This window comes from Leiobunum rupestre, chromosome 8 (genome assembly GCF_980474605.1).
Source record: "Leiobunum rupestre chromosome 8, qqLeiRupe1.1.hap1, whole genome shotgun sequence".
NCBI lineage: Eukaryota > Metazoa > Arthropoda > Arachnida > Opiliones > Sclerosomatidae > Leiobunum > Leiobunum rupestre.
Genome location: NC_143391.1, coordinates 4,827,888 through 4,847,999, shown reverse-complemented (window position 1 = coordinate 4,847,999; position 20,112 = coordinate 4,827,888). Strand labels below are relative to the sequence as shown.

The 20,112-nt window shown below is 38.7% G+C and overlaps 2 protein-coding genes across 2 annotated transcripts; both read left to right on the top strand.

Annotated features, from left to right (window-relative positions):
* Positions 1–2,314: 2,314 nt before the first annotated feature.
* Positions 2,315–4,626, top strand: LOC149932188 (alpha-L-fucosidase-like). The gene is made up of 7 exons (XM_090155677.1): positions 2,315–2,707; positions 2,772–2,878; positions 3,058–3,188; positions 3,308–3,441; positions 3,519–3,616; positions 3,792–3,924; positions 3,992–4,626. Exons 1-7 carry the CDS (start codon positions 2,349–2,351, stop codon positions 4,470–4,472), a joined length of 1,443 nt encoding a protein of 480 aa, XP_090011803.1. The 5' UTR covers positions 2,315–2,348; the 3' UTR covers positions 4,473–4,626.
* Positions 4,627–6,198: 1,572 nt separating this feature from the next.
* LOC149932187 (alpha-L-fucosidase-like) lies at positions 6,199–9,476 on the top strand. Its single transcript, XM_090155297.1, has 7 exons — positions 6,199–6,840; positions 7,686–7,792; positions 7,909–8,039; positions 8,389–8,522; positions 8,583–8,813; positions 8,882–9,052; positions 9,118–9,476. The coding sequence occupies exons 1-7, from the start codon at positions 6,470–6,472 to the stop codon at positions 9,425–9,427; spliced, it is 1,455 nt and encodes a 484-aa protein (XP_090011423.1). The 5' UTR covers positions 6,199–6,469; the 3' UTR covers positions 9,428–9,476.
* Positions 9,477–20,112: the final 10,636 nt, after the last annotated feature.

Below are 20,112 nucleotides of genomic sequence, written 5' to 3'. Positions count from 1 at the left end.
TAGGCCTAATTTGGAGGCAGTGGCTTGGGTTTCCACTTAATCGGGTGCTTAACGTATATCTGGCCAGATGCGTCGATTCCCGTTCGACTATGGTACCTTCTGTAATTTGCCACGTTTTATTAAATTTCTTCATTTTCCCTATTTTTACTTTCAATTATCGACTGGAGGTTGCCAAGCATTTTTATGTGTTGGTTTAAAAAAAAGTGTCCGCGTTTGAAACGCGAGATACTCGCGACTCGGAAAATGAGACTCGTGAAATTGAAAAGAGGAGAACATTTTTATCTTTTGAATAAGAAGAAGAGGCCCAGTTTTAATCGTTGGAATCGAAACAGTCGTGAATATATTAAAAGATCATCTAACTTAACATAGAATCTATCCGAAGCTCAAGAACTGCTAGTTAAAAAACCAAGAACAGTCGTGAAATGTCGAAGAGATCCAATTCGCAACCGAGGACTCATGAGGGAAATTGGTGCACCATAGAGTAGGATTTTATTTCATTAGCTCGTTTAAATAATTTAACAGTTATCTTTAAAATTAAATATTCCATGGCAACCTTCATACTCCTTTATTATTTTATACCCCTAGACACCTTTTTATACAACTATATTATCTTGGGCCCCAATAGTGAAAGCCTGGCGAAACCCGGAGTTTATTGTAGTCGTAGTGTGGAGTCAGATATTCAAGATTAAACAAACGTCAGCTATCTCTATTAGGTGTTTCTATAAAATACGGGAGGTCACGTGTAAATGTTTTTTCTCCGTCACTAGCTAAAGTTATTGAAGATAGAGAGCGCGCGCTCGAGTCGATAAAGATTTTGGTATTTGAAGTCGACGTGCGAAACGCGCGTGCCAATAAAACACTAAAAAGCTTAAGCTCGTGACACGGGGAAAACATTTCATACATTTAATTTTTTTATTGATTTATTTTATAGAAACACCTATTGGCATAGCTTACGACGTGATATATTAAGTCCCATACTCACGCGCTACAATGTTGCTCTTAAGTCACAAAATACGGCTTTATTAGTATTTTGTTCACACCCGCGATTTGCATGCGTGCTAGAAAAAAACCTATATTTATCGCGACTTAGCGCTCGCTCGTAGACTTGTAAAAGCACAAGGCTGTGAAGTAAGAGGCAAAATATCAAAAATAATAATAATCAGCTAGGCTAATACCCAAGTCATCTAGCGACTTATAATGCCTTTAAACAGGTGACCGGGTTACAACGCGTAGGAGGGTGGTGGCAAGTCCTTCGTTTTATTCAAGTAATTAGGAAATTAAATTTAAAATTAGTATAATCTAACTTTCAATGCTGAAAAATATTCCTTTAATTTAAATGTACCGTCTGTCCGTATATTGCTTAGGAAGTTAAGACTCCTGGGTCCTAACGCCGGCCGACATCCGAACTGGTGAAGTGACACTCCAAACCAAAACCAAAACTTAATAATATGGTTTAAAGAATAACCGCGCATTGGTTGTTTGTACGTCTTGTTGGTACCATTTTTTATTTCCACTCCAAAAAGTTGCAAAAACCCGTCTTTGAACTTACAACAGCTGATTCGAGTAATCGAGTACCCGACTATGCAAATTTTTGGATCAAATTAATTCAGTTAAAATGTAATGATATCATTATTTTGGTTAACGTTGAAGGTCTAATTTGAAATTAAGCCAAAATTAATGTTTAAAAGAGCTTTGAATTTGTTATAGCAGACGCTGCTCAAGCGTTGCCAGTTCCGGAAACTCGAATTACCCTACCACAGCCAAGAAATTATCGATTTCGGAAAAAATTACCACATGCCTGAAAACTGGCGGTAGATTTAAATTGTGTGTGAAATAGTGATGTTAAACTTGTGAAATCAAAATTTTTAATCACGCTTAAAGTTCAACCGATTTAAAACTGTTTAAAAATCGCAATTTTAACTGGTTTTCAGCCAATTGTAAAAATGCTCGTACATTATCGTACGCGTGAGCTGAATTATCAAAAAATGCGTGCTATATAGTACGCCGTTGAAAATATCGTTAAAAAAATTTCTTGCCCTTAGATGGCACTGGCGTCGAGCCTACGTCACATTTTTTCCCTATTTTCAAACAAAACCTTCCTTCGGGAAGAGGACTGGAGAGCTTGTTTATTTTATTTCACCGTCTATTGAATGCAAATAAAAAGCCACACGATTTCCAACGCCAACTATTATTCTCAAGTACATATATCGGACCCTCCTACCAGTCATCATCTAATCTATAGTCGTATTAACTCAAACTGAGAACTTTGATAAGACGGAGATAATACTCGTTATAAAATCAAAGTCAAAGTCTGCGGCAAAACATTCAGCCTTACTAAGAGGGACACAATGAGACGCGCAATAAGTCTCGCGTCGTCGTTCGCGCTGATAATCTGCGGGTTTTTAGTGGCGTCGGCGGAATGCCGGTACCAGCCCAACTGGGACTCGATCGACAGCCGACCATTACCATCCTGGTACGACCAGAGTAAAATCGGGATTTTCATTCACTGGGGCGTCTTCTCGGTGCCAAGTTTCAGCTCGGAATGGTTCTGGAGTCAATGGAAACTTACCAAAGACCAAGGCGTAGTCAAATTCATGAGCGATAACTACCGACCCGGTTTTACTTACCAGGATTTTGGGCCCAAACTAACGGCCGAGTTCTACGATCCGGATCAATGGGCTGACCTCTTCCAAGCCTCCGGAGCCAAGTAAGACGGTGACAACCGTATTTATCTCGGGAAAATTACATAATACTTATAATTCGCGTCCTAGATACGTAGTCCTAACTAGCAAACATCACGAAGGCTATACGCTATGGCCCTCCAAGGTGTCCTGGAACTGGAACTCGGTTGACGTTGGACCCAAAAGAAATTTACTAGGTAATAGTTTTGATAATTTAATAATATAATATTAAGACACGGCGCCGAAAGTGTAATCCCTCTTTGAAAGAGACTTAAGTCCTATAATTAAAGATAAAGTATCGATAAAAGTCTCAGCTAACAATTTATTCGCCAGTGTATGTTTTATCGGAGCTTAAGAATCGCGTCTTTGGTTGCAGGGGATTTGGCAAACTCGATTAGAAACAGGACGGACATTCACTTTGGAGTTTACCATTCATTGTTCGAGTGGTTCAACCCTCTGTACCTTCGGGACAAGACCAGCAACTGGACCTCTAGGGACTTTGTCAGAGTAAGAGCCGAGTCTTTCCTAATTGGGTCCTTGGCGACCACCCATTCCTCCCCCAATATTATTCGAGAGGAGGCGGGAAAAGAGAGGGTTCAAATCTCGTTCTATCCCGCGTGTATTAGAGGAAAACCATCCCCGAACTAATAGAATTGGTGGAGACTTACAAGCCCGAGGTAATTTGGTCGGATGGAGATTGGGAGGCCCCCGACACTTACTGGAACAGCACTGGTTTCTTGGCTTGGCTCTACAACGACAGGTTAGAATCATCACGCCAAAGAAAGTTTCAAATAGTTTACGTATATTTATATAAAAGTAATTACCACCCTTTTACAGTCCGGTGAAAGACGTAATTGTAACTAACGATAGATGGGGAATGAACACTGCCTGCCACCACGGTGGTTACTTCACTTGCGTCGACCAATATAATCCCGGTAAAATCGTTAAAGGCTGGTTTTCGCTAATGCCGTTACAACCGAGACGCAAAAATCTCCGTTAAGCCTAATTAGTTTTTTTTTGCGTTAACGCTCGTCATAGTGAAAACCAGCGTTAATACGTAAAGAAAACCCATATAATTATTAGTTTAAATAAACATTTCAACACTCGAAGGCGTCCTGCAACCACGAAAATGGGAAAACGCCATGACTCTTGACAAGTATTCTTGGGGATTTAGACGTAACGCCCCACTGGACAATTACTTGACATTCACGGAACTACTTTCACGAATAGCTACCACCATCAGGTGAGATCATCCCGTGTAATAGCAATATATAGATCTGGTTGTTTAAAGGTCATTTCCAATTTGAAAGTTGCGGCGGTAATCTCTTAATAAACATCGGACCCACGTCGGACGGAAGAATAGAGCCCATCTTCGAAGAACGACTCCGCCAAATGGGAGGCTGGCTGAAGGTCAACGGAGAAGCCATTTACGAGAGCGTACCCTGGAAATTCCAAAACGATACCGTCACTAAAGACATCTGGTACACCTCGAGAGTGGAAAGCGACGACTCCGTTAACGTATACGCCATCGTCTTGCAATGGCCGAAGGGAAATTCGTTGACCCTAGGAGCTCTGCTACCCAAAGAAGGGTCGATAATTACCATGTTGGGGGTGGAAGGTCAGTTGGCATGGGCCATCGACCCTTCTGGCTACACCTCGATCGCCATGCCTTTCTTGGCTCCCACTACATTCCCCGGCGAATGGGCTTGGGTACTCAAAATTCAATCGCCAACCATGTTTCGCAAACGAGACTACAAGACCAAATCAGTTAAGAAGATAAAAATAGTTTAATTGCATTCATTCTAAAGACAAAATTGTAAAACCAAAGAACTAAAATCTCGATTGATGTTAAAAAAAGTATTTTAATCTAAACGTATAACAATGTACAAGTACTAGCGAAACAATGTAGTAAAAATAAATGAAATTATAATTTTTGTTTATAAAATTTCTTTGTAGCACGTTTTTTATAATCACAAAGTGTTTATCGTTGTAAGTAGAAACATACTAAATGTTTTATGGAACGCAATCATATTTAAGCTTTAGTGTCAAGGCAAAAACTCTCCTGATGCTAAAATAATTAAACACCTACACTCCAGTGATGGGCACTTTTGTTAAAGAAACGCTCAGCTCGCTCACCGCACCTCGTGTGATAAACGCTCGCGCTCGCGAAATTGTCGCTCCTTTCATTTCGCGTTTTTTTTTTCGCGGTGAGGTTTTCGCTACTCTGTTTCCCTTTTTCAGCGGTAAACGTCAACGTTTCGCTCCTCTTTTTGTGCTCTGCATTGAGCGGTGAAGTTTTCGCTACTCTGTTTCCCTTTTTAAGCGGTTAACGTCAACGTTTCGCTCCTCTTTTTTCCTCTTCATTGAGCGGTGAAGTTTTTGCTACTCTGTTTCCCTTTTTTTGAGCGGTAAACGTTAACGTTTCGCTCCTCTTTTTTTGATCTTTCTCGAGCGGCGAAATTTTCGCTCCAATCACTTTCATTACGCTCTTTTAAAAAAGATATTTTACCGCTCAATTTGGCTCGAAATAAGAGGATCGTGCCCATTACTACTACATTGTGACCTTTTTTACGCCTGTATGCGTAATATTGCGCCCATTTTAATACGACTACGCATAAAAATAAGTTGTTTTATACGTGTATTAAGCAACTTAACAAGTTATGATGTATAATATATAAATTTATTTAATAGCATTAATAAGTAACATAAATATGTAAATAGCATATTTTAGCTTTAGACGTTGTTGCGGCACTTATACATAAATTACGATTGGGTTTAGTTCGAACAAGTGCGTCAATGAAAAAGCTTATTATCGTTAAAGTGACGCGTCTACCTTCTCATTTTTATCCAGATTACTAAACGAAAAAGGGGCAAGAAAAATAACCAGCCAGGAGTGTTGGTTAAAGCAAGCAACTAATAAACGAATATGCTAGATCCAAAATGATCGAGCAAGCATCAATCAAAACAAAATTGGATATTGAAGTTTGTGGAAATATTTTGCGTGGTTTAATGTAAGAATTTAGGTATTATTTCATGGAGTGCGCTTAGAAGGTTGGTTAAGTGAGATCCTTTATTCGCAAGTCGTAACTCGGAAAGTCTTCTTCAAATCAAAAGAATTTATAAAACTAAAACGATAAAAAAACAATACATGTAAGAACGTTGATCCCTTTTATCTCTATTCCAATTTTTCTCTAGCTTGTTTTTTGAATAAATGTCTGATCTTCAAATTCAAACACGATCTTCGAAGGTCGAAAGCAAAAACACGTCAAGGAAGACGTCGAACAAACTAAGACTAAAGACTTCTAGCTACCGACAGGTTAAGCTTTAAAAAAAGTCTTGAAATAAATTAACGTTCCACACGTATTTCGGATCTTTAACCTCAACTGTCAAAGTTCAAACTAGGCTAGGTGGCCTAGCAACACTCGAGAAGGAAAATAAATTAGATTTAATCTCCATGAAATCGTTCAAACAATTGTCCATTGAATTTATTTGAAACGATAAACGTGAGACAATAAGCACGAGATAGATATCAGCTTTCAATTTATTTATCACGAATCAGTGCGAGATTAGATTCGTCGTTCAATCGCCAAAACATTAGACCATATCTGCATCGCGACTAGGCACGGTTTAGATACCAAGAATTGACGGCTTTTCAAACTCCTTTTGCCCGTAAAATTACCTCTACATGTTATGGTGAAAAACAATAATAAATAGTCTGTTTAGTGGAAGTGTCACTCGCTAAAACGTCATTTCAAATTCGACGCTATAGTTGATAATATTGTAACGAAATGAGATTGGAAACTACAGTCGCGGTTTTCGTGACGCTGTCGATAGGCTTGGTTTGGAACGAAGCGCACGGTACAAGGCGTTACCAGCCCAACTGGAATTCCCTGGGAAAACGACCCTTACCCGGCTGGTATGACAAAAGCAAAATCGGCATATTCCTTCATTGGGGTCTGTACTCCGTGCCTTCGTACGAGTACGACGGAGCGGCAGAATGGTTCTGGGCCTACTGGAAAGGTGGAAACAAAGAATTGACGCGATTCATGGAAAGCAACTATCCTCCGACCATCACCTACCAGGATTTAGGGCCCAAATTCACCGCGGAACTGTTCAACCCCGATCAGTGGGCCGATCTATTCCAAGCCTCAGGAGCCAAGTGAGATTTTTAACTATCAATGACAATCGTGAGAGGTTGGGCATCCGGTGTTTGAACGGCTACCAGTGGCGTAGGAAGGGGGGGTGCAGGGGTACAAATTACCCTTCCTCAATTTTTTACCCCTCCTCAAATTCGAAAGGGGCACCCAATTTTTTCAAATATACCCCCCTTAATCGAAAACGTTCCTACCCTTAGAAGACGATTTTACAAAATATAATATTAAACGGGTGTTTGCTAAAAATCTCCAGTTTAATCCGTTCAGGTTAAAATTTAAAATACTTTTATTTAAATTACTTAATTACTTAAAAAAATTAAGATTACAAAATATAGAAACTAATTCAGAAATCGGTCTGTCTTAAATACAACAAGTCAATTTGGCTTCATTTTGTCCGTGTTCACGAATAGAATAGATAATTTACCGATTTCTTAGTCGTTTGAACCTGATCAAAGTCACATTTCCGCGAATATTTTTGAGAATCTCCGCGCGCAATTTCCTTAATTAAAAAATTTGTCATCTCTCCCGAATGGAGAAGCAATTCTATTCGTCGGAAATGTTTGGAGAACGGCAGCCCGCGATAATTACGCGACCCCAAAATACCAGCGCAAACACAGAAACTCGGCGAAATATCGTTCAAATGTCTTCTTGTTGGGGCCGAATGAAGCGAGGAAGAAAGCGAATTTCCGGAATTTCTCTCAAAGCAATTTCTAAAGTTTAAATTGCTCTTAGACGTATTCCTTTCGCTCTATCTCTCTCATTCTCTTGCTGCTGATGGAAGTTTTCATTATAAGCCAAATATGACTGGACTGTTTTGGGTAAATTAAAATGGCGCGCGTTGTTTACGCAGGTACGTTATTCTGACGACCAAACATCACGAAGGATTTACTCTTTGGCCTTCGACGTACTCTTGGAACTGGAATGCCAACGATGTCGGCCCTAAAAGAGATCTCGTGGGTCAGTCTTGCCGTAATTATAAGTATCTCCGACCCGCGGTTTATGAAAAATTTTAAAACTCCTTAATGGAAAATTCCAAACGCGTCTCTTAATGTTTGCATATATTGTTTTGGCAGGAGCATTGGCTGGTTCCGTCAGAAATAGAACCGACTTGAAATTCGGAACTTATTACTCTCTGTACGAATGGTACAATCCCATTTACAACAAGGACAAGGCGAATAAGTTCCAAACTAAGGATTTTATTCTGGTAAAAAGGACTACGATTCATTAAAGAGCCATATCTCGAGATTAAAAATGTAAACCCTTTCTCCTGGTACTGAGTAGCGGTACAAAGGGTGGTAATTCGTGGTATTACCCCTTGGATTAAACTTAACAGATCATAAAATAATAATAATCTATTGGCACTAATAGATAAATCACTGTAGAAATTTAACCATCCCAAAAGTAAACAAAACAAATTTACGATAATGACGCTCCAATCCTGATGCGCTCGACAAGTTAACACACTACCGCTTATAGGCTCTGGCGGGAGAGGGCCCTGTAATCAATTGCAAAAGTGTATTGGATTAGCTATATTTTATTATAATTTTTGGCAGCGTAAGATGCGACCAGAACTAAAAGAACTGGTTCTCAAATACAAACCAGATTTAATATGGGCGGATGGCGAATGGGACGCTCCTGACACATACTGGAACAGTCCCGAGTTTCTGGCGTGGCTTTACAACGACAGGTAAGGATCAGTGGTTGAGTCCATCGCTAAGCGTTGGTTTAAACTTATCCATTTCGCTAGTCCAGTCAAGGACCAAGTAATAGTCAATAGCCGATGGGCCGAGAATCTGACTTGGCCAAACGGGTGTTACCAGAGCAAAGGCGACAACGGTTTCTCGGACACTCTTCAGCCCTGGAAATGGGAAGGCGCCATCACCATCGATCTGAAATCGTGGGGTTATCGAAGAAACGCTGTATTGGGAGACTACATGGCCATACAAGAACTGATCAATAAAATCGTCGTTATCGTCAGGTATGGATCATTTTGTTCAGATACCATCGGAAGAACGTAATGTGGTATACGCTATCTTTGAACGGCAGTTGCGGAGGAAATGTGGCGTTCAACGTGGGCCCGACCCACGACGGCAGGATCAACCCTATTTTTGAGGAACGTTTACTTCAAATGGGTTCCTGGTTGGATGTCAACGGCGAGGCCATCTACGAGACAGTACCTTGGAAATACCAGAACGACACTTATACCCCGGGAGTATGGTACGAAGGTGACATTGGAAATAATAATCATCATCCGCGTAACTTTGTCCTTTCTCGCCATATAGGTACACTTCGAAAGATGGTATTGTCTACGCGGCGATTCTGAAATGGCCAACTGGAAGTGTACTTCAACTTCAAGCCATCAAACCGATACAGAACTCGAAAGTGACCATGCTGGGGTTGGATGCTGCCGAAAAAGGACTTCCTTGGACCGACAACGGCAAGTACGTTCGGATCGACTTAATGGGAATTTCGGTGGACCAACTACCCTGTTCGTGGGCCTGGGTTCTGCGCTTTGAGAAATCCAAGCCGCGAATGATTATAGACAAGAGAGCCAAACATTTTTACAACATTAAAAAAATCGAAAATTTGTAAAAGACACCGCGAATAATCCCTTTTTTATTAAATATAAAAATCTTCATTTTTTTTGGTGGATAGTCTTGCGCTGGTTATTTTTGGACACTGACCGATGGTGTCTCAGAAGCGATTGAGCAAAAACTGTATTGAACCGTTCCGACGCGTAACGCGGAAGACGAAACAGTTAAGGGCCGGCCCCTTTACAATTCCTCGGTCGATACCCTCTCGCGACGCTATTGTCCTGTCATAACACAGTGACACTCCAACTACGGCAACAGTGGATCCACTCTATTCGAGTAAATCGGGCGCATCCATTAAGACGCTGATCAACCGCCCTTGACTCCGAATTCATCCTTTTCAGACTACATTCCAAAGGGTAAAGTCAGCCCTGATCCCTTCACCCGTCACTGACCCCGCCGACTCCACTCAAGACTCGTCCCTGAACTAAACTTGTTTTGTATCATGAATGTCTATGATTTTCTCGTTTAAAGGCACTTTTGTGTTGGCTCTAATACGACGTAAATAACTTGGAACAATTTGATTGTACGCCTAGAACTAACGTCTAGATCTTTATCAACCATTCGAGAAAATGGTTTGGGAACGCGGGGAGGGGGATAAAGCAGTGGGCTCGACAATGAACAGATCCATCTCTTCTACACTATTAAGACTAGCATTTCCTGGAATAGGAGGAAAGTTTTCTTTCGAAGCTCCGAACATAATCAAAGGAGAAGCAAGTACGAGCGCGCGGAAAATAACAAGAGGTATCATTTCTTTATTTTATTATTATCATATTTTTGTTTGATTTGATTTAATTTTAGTTTAATAAAGCAGCTATAACGTCACAAACAAAAAACAATACTATTCTCCTTAGGCGTAATTAAATCAACGCTGCTCTCTTTCTTCGCTCAATTGAGTAATGACAGTGGTCCTACTCTTTTTACGCACTCATTGCCGACATTAAACCGACGGTCTCTATTTCTGCTCTCAATTGAGTAATAACACCGGTGCTACTCTCTTTCTGCTCTCAATTCAGAAATGACACCGGTGTTTTTTCCTTTCTGCTCTCAGTTGAGTAATAACACCGGTGCTACTCTCTTTCTGCTCTCAATTCAGAAATGACACCGGTGTTTTTTCCTTTCTGCTCTCAGTTGAGTAATAACACCGGTGCTACTCTCTTTCTGCTCTCAATTCAGAAATGACACCGGTGATCTTTCCTTTCTGCTCTCAATTCAGAAATCACGAATAGAGAGGGTATCGTTATGGTTATTGAATTAAGAGCAGAAAGAGAGGAGCACCGGTGTCATTTCTGAGTTGAGAGCAGAAAGAGAGGAGCACCGGCGTCATTTCTGAATTGAGAGCAGAAAGGAAAGAGCACCGGTGTCATTTCTGAATTGAGAGCAGAAAGAGAGGTCCACCGGTGTCATTACTCAATTGAGAGCAGAAAGAAAAGAGCAACGGTGTCATTTCTGAATTAAGAGCAGAAAGAGAGGAGCACCGGTGTCATTTCTGAATTGAGAGCAGAAAGAGAGGAGCACCGGCGTCATTTCTGAACTGAGAGCAGAAAGAGAGGAGCACCGGTGTCATTACTCAATTGAGAGCAGAAAGGAAAGAGCACCGGTGTCATTTCTGAATTGAGAGCAGAAAGAGAGGTCCACCGGTGTCATTACTCAATTGAGAGCAGAAAGAAAAGAGCAACGGTGTCATTTCTGATTTGAGAGCAGAAAGAGAGGAGCACCGGTGTAATTACTCAATTGAGAGCAGAAAGAGAAGAGCACCGGTGTCATTACTCAATTGAGAGTAGAAAGGAAAGAGCACCGATGTCATTACTCAATTGAGAACAGAAAGGAAAGAGCACCGGTGTCATTTCTGAATTGAGAGCAGAAAGGAAAGAGCACCGGTGTCATTTCTGAATTGAGAACAGAAAGAGAGGAGCTATTTACGCCACTGAGTGTATATCGTATAGCTTTGCTGTGTGCAACCGACACCTGTTTTCTTTGAAGGACTATGAAGAACTCCTTTCTACGTGTAACTTATTTGTCTACGACAACGTCTGCTACTGTTGACATTATCTATACGCAGACTATGGAAGTTAAGCGTAGAAAAAATTAACTTGGGAGAAAATGAGTAAACTTGTAAGACTATAACTCCTATATTTATTCACCCTACACGTTTACTAGTCCTTACTTATGTTGTCTATTAAGGAAGTAAAATTTCCATAACTTACTAAAAGGATATTATTTCAGAAGTGTAAACTGAAAAGGCTGATTATTGAAAGTGCGATACTTGTACCCGGGTGCTTGTAAGGACTGGTCACTCAATCGCGTTGTGGGGGCATTGAGGACCAAAAATGCCCATCTCACTGAAACGTCGCCCCGTATTTTAGTAAACTGCGCAAACGACACAGGTTATATTGCGCTCTGGCCAGATGTCTGTAGACTTCCGCGGCCCAGATTAGAAAGGGAATTTTATGACCAACTTTATCCATTTTGTTAAAATAAAATGTATTTCACCGTTTCATTAGTCAGCATTGACACTTCAGTTTATTTCGTGATTTATCTATCCATCCTTTTTTGGAATTAAGTGTAAGATACTAGCAGCACCAGATGAAAACATAGTTATATTATTTGCTAAACCATGGTTTTTATTATAAAAAATAGTTAAAGTAGTTCACTATTATCCATGGGTAGACTAATACGAGTTTTCCATTAGTGTTTTATTACATTTTAGTCGGGGTACATCACAACTGGAACAACAAATATGATTGATTAACGAAGAAATATGGTCTATATTTCCAGAAAAAAACAATTTGCTTTTTTTCGGTAAATATTTAATTCGTAAATATTTCGAAGAGTTATAATTTGATCTTATTTCTCTTAAAAAAAACAAGTGTGTACAAATTTATTTAAATAAAAGTTCATATCGGCTTCATGATAAATAAATACATTCGGGGAAAGTAAGGCGGCGGTGAATTTATTGCGATCAAGATAATGTTTTTTTTTCAAACTATATAATTAGTTGATAAACAAACTCAAGATTTTACCGTTAAATTATCTGGAAGTTTTCCGATTAATCATGGTTTACTGAATTTACCGGTTGAAACGATCAGAAAAATCCGAGTCCTACTCCGCTCAATGGAGGATGGCTATCATCACCCATTTTTTCCGCGCTCATTGAATACATGAATTCGCCGTTCCTCTCTTTCCGCGTTCATTGAAGACGTGAAATCACCGCTCCTCTCTTTCTACGCGGAGCTGAGCAACGAAAATGACCCCTCTCTCTTATCAATCAATTTAATCAATTGAGTAACGACATCGGCTCTCTTCTCTTTCTGCGTTCAATTGAAGACGCGAAACGGCGCTCCTCTCTTTCTGCGTTCAATTGAAGACGCGAAACGGCTCTCTTCTCTTTCTGCGTTCAATTGAAGACGCGAAACGGCGCTCCTCTCTTTCTGCGTTCAATTTAAAATACTCCTCACTATCCGTGCTTAATTGAATACAGACAACGGTATTTCTCTCATAGCAAGATATTTTCATTAAATTTAATTTTTAACATCACTCAATTTCGGTCAAAATTGGCCAGTACCACGGAAAGAAAATAATATGCTTGTGGCAGGAAATCGTCTCGTGACGACACTGACTTCAGTGTTGCAAATGTTCGAAAGTTGAAATTCCCATTGCTGGATAGTAAACTTCCCACGAATTCCCACACCCCTATTTAGCACCGCCTCCAAACGAAATTTAACGGAAAACATGCCCTAATTTTCAAATATTTTGTAAAATAATCTTTTAAAAATCAAATTTCACTGAAATTACAATTTTTCTACGTTTTATTTGTTAGGCCTATACTTTGTTTGATTGGAGTATATTAGGAGGGCAAATAAAAAAAAATACATGTTTTTTATTTGCATATATGGGATGAATACCCGCAGACATGAAAATTCCCACAAGTTTATTTGGAAAAAAAATACTTTTTTCCCCACAGGACCAAAATGGACCTCAAAAAATCCCACAATATGGGAAATTTCCCACAATCTGGCAACGCTGACTGACTACAATAATGTTCGATCTATAACGATCTATAAGTATAAAACAGTTTTACATCAAAGGTTTGGGACTGAAGCCAATGAAGTAAATATAATTTTTATCTCAGGCGAAACTATGAAATAAATTTGGTCCTCTCTTTCTGCTCTCAATTGAGTAATGACACCGGTGCTCCTCTCTTTCTGCTATCAATTGAGTAATGACACCGGTGCTACTCTATTTCTGCTCTCAATTCAGAAATGACACCGGTGCTACTCTCTTTCTGCTCTCAATTTAGAAATGACACCGGTGCTACTCTCTTTTTGCTCTCAATTCAGAAATGACACCGGTGCTACTCTCTTTCTGCTCTCAATTCAGAAATGACACCGGTGCTACTCTCTTTCTGCTCTCAATTTAGAAATGACACCGGTGCTACTCTCTTTTTGCTCTCAATTCAGAAATGACACCGGTGCTCTTTCTTCTCTGCTCTCAATTCAGAAATGGCCCCCGTGCTCTTTCATCTCTGCTCTCAATTGAGAAATGACACCCGTGCTCTTTCATCTCTGCTCTCAATTGAGAAATGACACAGGTGCTCTTTCCTCTTTGCTCTCAATTCAGAAATTACACTGGTGATATTTCCTTTCTGCTCTCAATTGAGTAATGACACCGATGCTCCTCTCTCAAAATGTTTTAAATAATAATAATAATTAGATAATTTAGATGAATCGATCAAAATTTAAACCGCCATTAGCAAAATAAAATGAATAATAGTTCGTATTTCTTAGGATAAATGGCGCTGCAGTTCTTCAAAAAGTCACCTGACTTTTCAGCCCCCTGGACTTTATAGTTTCGCCTATTCCTGGTTGTTAGCTTCCCAGGTGCAAAAACAATATTTTTGTCTTTATTAATTTAATATTATTTAATAAAGAATTTGATTTGCAGGGATAGTTCATAAAAAATAAAAAAATAATATATTTGATTGAATACTGTTTGGTTAGCTTAAAGGTGAATGGTAACAATTTTACGTTTTTGGTTATTATGCTTATTTGTCAAATTTTAAATCCAATAAACTGTTTGAAGTGCCCCTCGGTTTGATTGCAGGAGTGGCTCTGTTTTATTTCGTGTTAAATTTATATTTTAATTATATTTTATTAGGTGCAGTTATCAAATGTTTTGGATTTTTTGGTCAAATTTAGAAGCAATGTTAGAGAAAGTGCATAAATTCTACTTACTAGAAATTTTATTATATACGCTTCTAGCAATAAATTTATTATAAATAGTTCTACGTATAATAAACATTCAAGAGTGCCCTATATGTGAGCAGTCCATTGCAATTTATTATGAAATTCTTCACAGATCTCCGAGTAAAGCCAGAGTTCCTACACAGTACTGATGAGCCCCAAAAGGGCGAAACCGGTCTACTGTTGGAATCTCTGGCTAAAATTTTGACTTTTGATAGTTCTACGTATATGTAAATACAAGAAATCTTAATAGAATGGCCTTCGTTTTAAACCAAGTCATTTGATATCGCTTCTATTTGTTTAACCGTACATCGAGAGTTGAAATGCTTTATACCCTTTTCAATCTCAGCTTCCTACTCTCAGGGCGAAGCAGTCCCCGCGAATGGAGGGTGGGTGGAATATACGCGAAACAGAAACAGAGATGCCACCTGTTTCTCAAAGTTGATTAGTTCAAATAGGGGAGAAAGAGCCCTTTCCTTTCGCAATCCTTCATTAAGCCGAATTATAAGAGAGACGCCGTTCTAAATTATTAAATCGAAGACCTTTCTACCCCCAAATGCTTCCACTCGTGCCATAGTCACCCAATTATACTAAACCAAAGCTGGGTTCCGGTAAAATCTGCGACTCCGGGAACCCCGTTTGAAGCGTTAGGTAATGTTCAGGGAGTTTGACGGAGTGGGTTGGGATGACGACCCGTGGCCCGGATGCGCCGGGTATTGCGAAGCGGTGTCACTATCCGCATTCTGGTGTCGTTTATCAGGAGCTTTCTCTTTCGACGCTGAGCAGTCTCGAGGGGCTGAAACTTCTCCTTGTCAAAGTTTCGCCGCTGAAGGAGCCGAGTATCAAGAGATAACTGCGCGGAGAAAATCCGATTTGCCACGAGGACTCGAAATTTGCTCAGGGGCCTGGGAACCCTTGTAGCTCTTTAATGAAAGGAGAGATATTGATAAACTGAAGGGGTTTCGTGAAAGCGGAACTTTTATTGTCTCGTAAAAGGGGCAGAAATGCCGCTCCAATTGCGGCTCTAAACACGAAATATTTTGATATAATTAAACCACTTTATTTCCCAATGGGATACGAGTTCACGCGAATGATTCTTTGGCAAACGTGAACAAACTTTATAATTAAAAAGTTGAGCTTATTAAACCTGGTGTACGTTTTAAAATAGAAAGTTACTAGTTTTTTTTATTAATATACAGGGTCTTTTTTTTGCTCGGAAAAGTGTTTTTTTTCAAAAACTATTTATAGTACCGATTTCAAATTTGGAAGGTCAATTCTCTATACCGGGGGACATCAGTTTGAGAAATTTGAGCGTTTTCGGTAATGTTTTTCACCAATTTTGAAAAATTATTTTTCGACCACTAGGTGCGAGATAAAAAATTTCTATTATAAAGTTGTAGGCCGTCATCGAAAACCCTTAAAAATTGTTCACTCGACGAAAAACAATTTATTTATCAGTGAAAATTCGAGCTTGAAAAATTTACAAGTTGGTGAAGCCAAATTACGATTGTTTGAAACGATAATTGAAACCGAATTACCTAATCCAGTTGAAACTTTGGTTAAAAAAACGACCGGATTTAAAAAACACGAGGCTATAGGTCAATCCTAAACATGCATTGGGTATTTAAAGGAAAACTTTGGGAGATTATTATCAGTGTTTGATAATATTTCGAACAATGCCTCGTTATTCAGTAGCTGAGCGTACCGAGATAGTTGCCATTTACTATGGAGAAGCAGCGCAAAACCTTAGAAGAGTGACTGAAATCTTCGCAGAAAAACATCCAAATGGAGCACCATCTGTAAATACAGTAAGACGAGCAATTCACGATTTCAATCAATTTGGTAACTTGCAACCTAGGTTTCGCGGATTGGGTCAACCGGATTTAGACTTCGAGAACAATGTACTCGCGTACTTTGTGGCATATCCTCGTCACAGTTGCGCTAACGCCGCTGCTGATTTCGGTTGTTCTGCAAATCGTGTGTGGAAAATTCTTCGTAAGAATCGCTATCACCCATACAGAGCTACGCTCCACCAAGGACTAATTGACGGAGACCATCAAAGACGTTATGAATTTAGCAACTGGTTACTAAATGCTGTCCAAGAAGATAGACAATTTTTGCGCCATGTTTTGTTCTCCGACGAAGCGTCATTTTCTAGAGATGGGCCCTTTAATCATCAAAACAGCCATCTTTGGTCTGACATCAACCCACATTGGGGTTTTGAATATCATCACCAGGTTCAATTTGAACGGGTCAATGTTTGGGTTGGACTTGTTGGAAACCGTTTGATTGGTCCCTTTTTCCTGCCGACGAACCTCAACGGCCAAAGGTATTTACATTTTCTACAGAACGAACTGAGTGACGCAATCGACGACCTTCCATTGGCTGAAAGACGTCAGTTGTGGTTTCAGCAAGATGGCGCCCCTCCGCATTTTTCCCGGCAAGTAACTGAGCACCTCAACAACGAGTTTCCTGAAAGGTGGATAGGGAGAAATGGTCCAGTGCATTGGCCAGCAAGGTCACCTGACCTAACACCGCTGGATTATTTTCTCTGGGGATTCGTTAAAGCAAAGGTATACGCCACGCCCATTGAAACTAGGGAGGAACTCATTAGACGAATAATCAGTGCTTGCCGAGATGTCACACCAGAAATGGTAGAGAAAGCGTTTGAGAACTTAATTGTCCGCGCACAAACCTGTGTTGCAGCCAATGGTGATATTATTGAAAATGTTTTGTAAAAATTTATGTGAATAAAATATCAGCATTTAAAAACCAAACGTGTACATTTTTTCAAGTGTGAAAACTCTACTACGTTTGTATTAGACTTGTTCCCTTTTCAATTATCGTTTCAAACAATCGTAATTTGGCTTCACCAACTTGTAAATTTTTCAAGCTCGAATTTTCACTGATAAATAAGTTGTTTTTCGTCGAGTGAACATTTTTTAAGGGTTTTCGATGACGGCCTACAACTTTATAATAGAAATTTTTTATCTCGCACCTAGTGGTCGAAAAATAATTTTTCAAAATTGGTGAAAAACATTACCGAAAACGCTCAAATTTCTCAAACTGATGTCCCCCGGTATAGAGAATTGACCTTCCAAATTTGAAATCGGTACTATAAATAGTTTTTGAAAAAAAACACTTTTCCGAGCAAAAAAAAAAGACCCTGTATACTATAAGGCAGTCACTGTGGCCGAGATAGAGACATTTTGGGCGTTGGTTCCTCAAATTTTTCCCCCCAAAAAACCTAAACCATATTTGTTCGAGGTCAGTTTCAGAACCCACGGTAGAGTTTTCTTCAATAAACGCCCCATTAGTTGCCGTCTTGACCACTAGGTGGCACCTCCACCGAAATATTTTCAAAATATTTATCTCTGTAGTTTGCTCTCTATACAAGCTCTGACGTCACGAAACCCAGACTAAGATACCTGGCCGAGACCCGGAATTTGTATACTTAGAGGGAATGATCCACTTATGATATTACTGATTTTATTCTAATTATAACGCCATGACTCAAATATTTGAGGTTTTGTTTTTATTAATTTAAGAAAAGGTAAATAAGACTCAATATAGTAATTATCCTAAAGTATAAATAAACAAATGCTTGATTATACCAACTAACGACGTAAGTGTAAAATATGATACATAAGTGTGACCCTTCACATGCAAAAGTTTTTACTAAGATAAACCGCTTTACGGGCTTCATCGAAGTTTTGCGTCCGCTTGCTAACGCGTCACACGTAGCCTTTGACATCGCCTCGCTAGGGGGATATTTTCTTTTTGTACTAGCTCTCAGTGAAATATTCCCCAAAGTGACAAACTTATTGAACAATATTATAGACAAATGAAGAAATAATTTTTTTGCTGGATATGTAAAATTACTGCTAACCCTTAAATTCCCTAACTGAATCGGAAATGGGCACACTCATCTTACGGTGGAGTGAAATGAGTAGTTTGATAGGAGATAATCACCATTTTCATATGATGTGAGATGAGGGCCAGATGAGCTAACGCGATATACCATAACACGAATGAGTAGGAGCTAGCCGTGTCTAAATAAAAAAAAAATTGTAAAAGTGCGAATGAGTAATTTTATTTTATAAAAATTAAGAGGGAGTGCATTGAGTGAGTGAATCTTTGAAAATAAATAATGAGTATCGCATAAAACCACGATTTCTAGACTCGGATTAACTTCTTACAAAACCCCCCTGAATACAGAAATAATATTAAAACTACAAAAATCCAATGAAGGAGTTCTTGACTCGATACTTTCTTTTGGTAAAAGTTCCTAAAGTAAGTTAAGTTTAACACGTGCTTTAAGACAAGTACAAATGTAAACTGTGATATTTTATGAAACAAAGAGTTCAAATTAAAATAAATTTGTCTTCAAGCTACTTGCTTTTGATAACTGTTAAGAATTAAGGACGAAGTTTGCTAATGAGATGAGTAAATAATTTCTAAAGGGAGACGAGTAAATATTTTCTAAAATGTGACGAGTAAAGATTTTCTAAAGGGAGACGAGTAAATATTTTCTAAAATGTGACGAGTAAAGATTTTCTAAAGGGAGACGAGTAAATATTTTCTAAAATGTGACGAGTAAAGATTTTTTAAAGGGAGACGAGTAAATATTTTCTAAAATGTGACGAGTAAAGATTTTCTAAAGGGAGACTAGTAAATATTTTCTAAAATGAAACCAGTAAATATTTTCAAAAATGAGACGAGTAAATATTTTCTAAAGGGAGACGAGTAAATATTTTCTAAAGGGAGGCGAGTAAATATTTTCTAAAATGAAACCAGTAAATATTTTCAAAAATGAGACGAGTAAAGATTTTCTAAAGGGAGACGAGTAAATATTTTCTAAAATGAAACCAGTAAATATTTTCAAAAATGAGACGAGTAAATATTTTCTAAAGGGAGACGAGTAAATATTTTCTAAAATGTGACGAGTAAAGATTTTCTAAAGGGAGACGAGTAAATATTTTCTAAAATGAAACCAGTAAATATTTTCAAAAATGAGACGAGTAAATATTTTCTAAAGGGAGACGAGTAAATATTTTCTAAAGGGAGGCGAGTAAATATTTTCTAAAATGAAACCAGTAAATATTTTCAAAAATGAGACGAGTAAAGATTTTCTAAAGGGAGACGAGTAAATATTTTCTAAAATGAAACCAGTAAATATTTTCAAAAATGAGACGAGTAAAGATTTTCTAAAGGAGACGAGTAAATATTTTCTAAAATGAAACCAGTAAATATTTTCAAAAATGAGACGAGTAAAGATTTTCTAAAGGAGACGAGTAAATATTTTCTAAAATGAAACCAGTAAATATTTTCAAAAATGAGACGAGTAAAGATTTTCTAAAGGGAGACGAGTAAATATTTTCTAAAATGTGACGAGTAAAGATTTTCTAAAGGGAGACGAGTAAATATTTTCTAAAATGTGACG

What these genes read in the sequence shown, in the direction of transcription:
- LOC149932188 (XM_090155677.1), top strand. Translation starts at nt 2,349, where the DNA reads ATGAGACGCGCAATAAGTCTCGCGTCGTCGTTCGCGCTGATAATCTGC. An exon ending in TTCCAAGCCTCCGGAGCCAA is followed by an intron (nt 2,708 to 2,771) that starts GTAAGACGGTGA and finishes TTCGCGTCCTAG; the next exon opens with ATACGTAGTCCTAACTAGCA. An exon ending in CGTCGACCAATATAATCCCG is followed by an intron (nt 3,617 to 3,791) that starts GTAAAATCGTTA and finishes CAACACTCGAAG; the next exon opens with GCGTCCTGCAACCACGAAAA.
- LOC149932187 (XM_090155297.1), top strand. Translation starts at nt 6,470, where the DNA reads ATGAGATTGGAAACTACAGTCGCGGTTTTCGTGACGCTGTCGATAGGC. An exon ending in AAACTAAGGATTTTATTCTG is followed by an intron (nt 8,040 to 8,388) that starts GTAAAAAGGACT and finishes AATTTTTGGCAG; the next exon opens with CGTAAGATGCGACCAGAACT. An exon ending in GCGTGGCTTTACAACGACAG is followed by an intron (nt 8,523 to 8,582) that starts GTAAGGATCAGT and finishes CCATTTCGCTAG; the next exon opens with TCCAGTCAAGGACCAAGTAA.